The following is a 5,194-nucleotide window of genomic DNA, read 5'->3' as shown; positions in this document are numbered from 1 at the left end:
TAAAATTGAATGTATTATTATTTTATATAAAATTTTTAAGAAAATATATTTAAATAATTAAATCATAGAATATTATACTAAATTAATTAATGTTAGAAAATTTTAGAACAAAAACCAAAAAGAGAAACGTATCTGAACCATGTAAAAGGGTTTGTATACGAATACGAATACGAATACGAATACGGATACGGATCCGGATCCGGATACGAATGGAGTTGAGATATCAAAACATGGTTACTAAAATTAGAAGGAAAAAAAAGAAAATAAAAAGAAAATCAAAGAGTTAAGACCACAGAGAGAGAGAGAGAGAGCGCAAATGGTTTTTTATATGATTAAAAAGGGATTTCTTTTTGGGAATAGAGTGTGTGGTGAAAAGATAGAGAGAGAGAGAGAGAGGGATTTTGCAATGGAGACTGCCATTTGCGGTCGACTAGCTCCTTCTCCTAACCATGGTCTTCTTCATTCCAAATCAGGTATCAATATGTGTTCTCCATTCTTCAGATTTGTTTGCTTGTCTTTCCAATTTATGCTTAATTGATCCACGCACTCGTTGTTTTTTATTTTATTTTTATGCAATGATCAAGTTCCTTTTTCTTCTATTACGAATCACTTTGGTTGTGTTTTAAGTGACTAGATCGTTGCCGATATTAATCGATTTTTGAAATCGACGTCCTAGGTTTTCAGCTCACTTTTTAGGCTTTTAAATGAGGCTAATTAGTCAAAACAACCACACCAAATCACCGATTTAATCATCTATGATGCTATAGTCCAAACCAAGCAACTAGTCAAATCGTCCGGTTTGCTATATGAATTACAATGGGCGGGATAAGTTTTTACTCAATGAACCCAATTTATAGCATTTTGTTGAGGTTTCATGGGTCTTCAAAGAAAAATAATCATCAGTTGCTTGTGTGAGTGTGTGCTCGTATTCATTGTAACCATGTCTATCTGTATCGCATAAGCTCTGCTATACTTTTTTACCCGTACTGATATCTGAAAATATTTCATATGGTAGATGTAAATTTCGTCCCTAATGCATCCTTGTCTGTACAAAATCCCAATTGTTACTTTGCTTAATTGTTCCACCTGAAAAGGTGTGTCTTTGAGTAAACCTGATCATCTTACTGTATGAAGCCAAAGCAGCAATAGTTTGAAGTTACAACAGGATTTTTTTAAATTGCAACTCTACCAAATAACATTTCCATTCATTCATTTGTTTTAGTACTTTATTCTGTGTATGAACTATGAACTTCAAAGTTCTATGTGCATAACTGTATATACACATTACCCATATTTGCTACATTATAAATGAGACTGGTCTTATTTTTGAAACAGTGAGAGTTTGTAAACGTGTGCATCTGAAATATACAGAGATCCTAGGTGCAACTGCACTTCAGTGTATTTGTTTCGAACTGCTAGTACCTTACGACTTTTTGTCCTGTGCAACCAGCTTGTCTTTAATTTCTATGCTCCCTGTTGAAACTTGTAAGACAGTAGTGAATGCACCTGGTCCTGTTTACTTATATTTAGTACTTGAGATTTGCAATTGCATCCTCAAGAAGGTAGGTGCACCTGCTAACTTTTTCTCAAGGGGACTCCTATTGACTTGCAAGGAGTTCCTGAATTGGATGTATTCTAATTTCAGTTTTTTAATGGGGTGGAGAAATATCAACTGACCCAACACTTTGAAGAGAAAAATTGATATGTGCATGATACTGGGGTTTCTCTCTTCTTTTTTTTCAATTATCTTTTCTAAGAACACCACCGAGGCATTATGATTATAGATGTACTCAATGACGGAGCCAGGGAAAGTGCAACCAGTATGCAGTCAGTAAGTCACCATAACACAACAGTTATATGAGCTTTAAAGAAGAACTAGACATTATGTAACATAGGAGTTTATTGTAATTTATCTTGTATGCTAGCGAATTCATTTACTCTGATACAACAGAAGGATGATCTACTTTTCCTGGAATGAGTGTGAGACCAGTACAATCATTGTTCTTCCGCCTTCTAAGCTTATACTGTTTAATCACTCAGCAAATTGTTTCTACAAGTATTGTTTATGACTTCCATATTTGGTTATGTATCTCTTATTACAGGGGACAAGTACTTGCTTCATAAACAAAGCACAAAATGGATCACAGTTATGACAATGGCACCCCCGAGGCTGGAAAAGGGTGCTGGGGTGCTGGATAAGCCAGTAATAGAGAAAACAACCCCTGGCCGAGAGTCAGAGTTTGATTTGAGGTGAGGATTGCAGTGTTATGTCTTGATGTTGCAAGCAAACTCTTGGTTTATTTTATTCTTATAGTTTCCCCCTTTTAACATTTATTACGACTGGATGGGGAATACTACCGAAACATCTAAGCATCTTGAAAGATGTTGCCTGGTTGGACTACGTACATGTTTGCATGTTATCATTTCGATTTTTCTCCAAGGCATCTACTTTTCTCAAGGGCTTTTTATTAGGTATCAAAGTATCACATAAGTAAGATACATCAGATAAGAAGTATGTTTATAGCATAGTACGATGGAATATACCTATGGGTCATACTGTTGTCCCCTTATGACATGTCCACAAATGGGAATAGTAAAAGCTTATAACAGTTCATATCCTGCACCCAAATGCATGTATCTCTTATTGGAAAATTGACCTATTTAGAAATGTTTTGAGTTTAACTTCTTAGATAAGAAGCTATTTTGTTTGTTTAACCATGCTATTCCTTTCTCTCCATTTAACATGTTGGGGGAGTGGGTGAATCCTATACCAGCTGCATGTCCCACAGGATGTTTCATGTTTGGATCACTAAGCACCTGTGATCAAGTTATCGGGGACTCACATTCCTGTTCCAGATACACGTTTAAGATAAATCGATACAAGTATACTGGATGTTGGAGCTAGATACAAATCTCGTTTTTAGAAGTGTCCCTTGGTACCAAAACAGTCAGAAGTTTAAGTAACCTTTCAAGATAAGTTTTCTTATTTTATTAGCAGACATCTTAGTTTATGGACCCTGAGTCACCGGAGATCTATGCTCTCATCCTATCTTGGTCCAAAGTTGGATCAAATTCTTTACAAATACACACTTGGATAAAGCAGTGTCATACCTTTTTTGGCTATCATCATCATTCTGGCAACCTTTGATAAAACTCTTTTTCTATCATCGTGGGTTCATGAAGGTGTATTTTCAGAGAAACTCGTTTTGTTTCAGGAAATCAAGGAAAATGGCACCTCCGTATCGTGTGATGCTACACAATGACAATTACAACAAGAGGGAGTATGTTGTGCAGGTGCTAATGAAGGTTATACCCGGAATGACTGTTGACAATGCAGTGAACATTATGCAGGAGGCCCACATCAATGGTCTGTCGGTGGTGATTGTGTGTGCACAGGCAGATGCGGAAGAACATTGCACCCAGCTGAGGGGGAATGGGCTTCTAAGTTCAATTGAACCCGATGGCGGAGGTTGTTAGAATTGTGGTGATATGTACGTAGTAGAGGATTATGGTTATATGTCAATAATGAAAAGAACAATATATGTATAATGAATGATAAGCAACATAATTAGCGGTGGTTATTGGGTTAGCTTCAGCTCCCAAAAGATGTATAGTATACATTCTTGTGTTGATGGTGTGTGTGTCAGTCAGTCAGCAAACACTTTGCTTCCTTCATAGTTTTCTTTAGTGTTTGTTTGATTGATGTTGATCCTCCATATCTGACCTCTTAAATGGTTGGTTCCAAATCTATAATACACTTGTAGTTGGTTTGGGGTTTGTTTAACTGTTAATTTCATGGTCGATAAGATTAGTTGGAGGTGTACGCAACCTGATTTGAACATGATGGTTACCAGCGAAATCCCTTTGATCCAATAGATTGGATCAGATATTCAGGTTCCTTCCCGATGCCTCTCAAGGAAAATCTCAAATTGGATTCTAGATAAACGGATGCGAACCGTTGACAAGTTTTCAATTTTGAATTGACCTTCGGATAAAAATCCTGGCCCAAGGAAACATTTGCACGCCTTCATTATCTTTTGGGATTCGACCAAATGATAGTGGTACAAATGGAGAAACAAGTTGTGGCTATGAATTTCAAGGACAATGCCATGAGTAGTAGAGTATTCACTTGGGGAATAACATGCACTATGTTAGAGATGATATACCAGTTAACCGGTCCGAACCTCCCCTCCAAAAGCCTAAGGATTGTGTTTGGTACACTGGACATGACATAAAAGTACATGAAATGAATCATTGTTTCATGTTTGTCATGACTTTTATATAGAACAAACAGGAACAAAGTGGGGCGTGTTCCACCCTCACCCCTCGGAACAAATTTATATTTTACTAATATACTTTCAAAATAAAACCTAATTCTTTTCTACAACATCAAATACTCCTCCATCTTTATAGTTTATCATGTTGGTGCAAGTGTGTTACATCTCTATATTTTTTTTGATAATTCCAGACAGTCCGTATTATATTGTTTTTCTAACGTTTTACTTGATGTGCATTTATATAAGTTAAGGAAGTGTATGTTGCCGTCTCGAAAATCGTGCCAACTTCAAAGTAATGATCAAATCCGAAAAGGCACAAGGGAACAAAAATATTCAAACGGCATGTGGAAATACAATTGTTTCATGCTTGATATTCCAACTCTAATCATTTTTGTAAAAAGTCTTTTTATAAAAGTTGAGGGTGATTTCTATAAAATGATTTTCACAAATCATCAAGTAGATATATATTTAGCAATATACATACATACATACATACACGTATGTAATAGATTGGATTTCGCTGAGAACAAAAATTATAGTAAAAAACATAAAAAAATTACTAGAGAAGATGTAAAAAAAAAGTCTTTAACCCTTAAATCAATTTTAATCCAACTGCATCTAACCTTTCTTTCTCACGATCTTCAGTTAACCCACCTTTATATCTATACTATATTATAATGCATTTGGCTAAAACTCTTAAAAACTCTTAAACTCTTAAAACTCTTAAACCCGTTCATCCCTATCCGATTTCATCCCATAACTGAATCYKTRTAACTAACTBCAGATAAACACAATCAAATACAGGATAAACATCTTATTTTAAATATAAAAATCTAAAATATAATTAGGATAATCATTGAGTTCTAACAAACTACTTAATTATTATCTTTATAAAATGTTATATTATTAAACCAAAA

General features: G+C 35.2%; 1 protein-coding gene across 1 annotated transcript; it reads left to right on the top strand.

Annotated features, from left to right (window-relative positions):
* The first annotated feature begins 328 nt into the window (after positions 1-328).
* Positions 329-3,705, top strand: LOC112527699 (ATP-dependent Clp protease adapter protein CLPS1, chloroplastic). The gene is made up of 3 exons (XM_025138467.1): positions 329-473; positions 2,103-2,250; positions 3,216-3,705. Exons 1-3 carry the CDS (start codon positions 329-331, stop codon positions 3,475-3,477), a joined length of 555 nt encoding a protein of 184 aa, XP_024994235.1. The 3' UTR covers positions 3,478-3,705.
* The last annotated feature ends 1,489 nt before the right edge of the window (positions 3,706-5,194 follow it).

The sequence above is a fragment of the Cynara cardunculus genome (genome assembly GCF_001531365.2).
Source record: "Cynara cardunculus var. scolymus isolate 2C chromosome LG 15, CcrdV1, whole genome shotgun sequence".
NCBI classification, from domain to species: Eukaryota; Viridiplantae; Streptophyta; class Magnoliopsida; order Asterales; family Asteraceae; genus Cynara; species Cynara cardunculus.
Note: the sequence above shows the minus strand (reverse complement) of the source record. Positions and strands in the feature narration are given on the sequence as shown.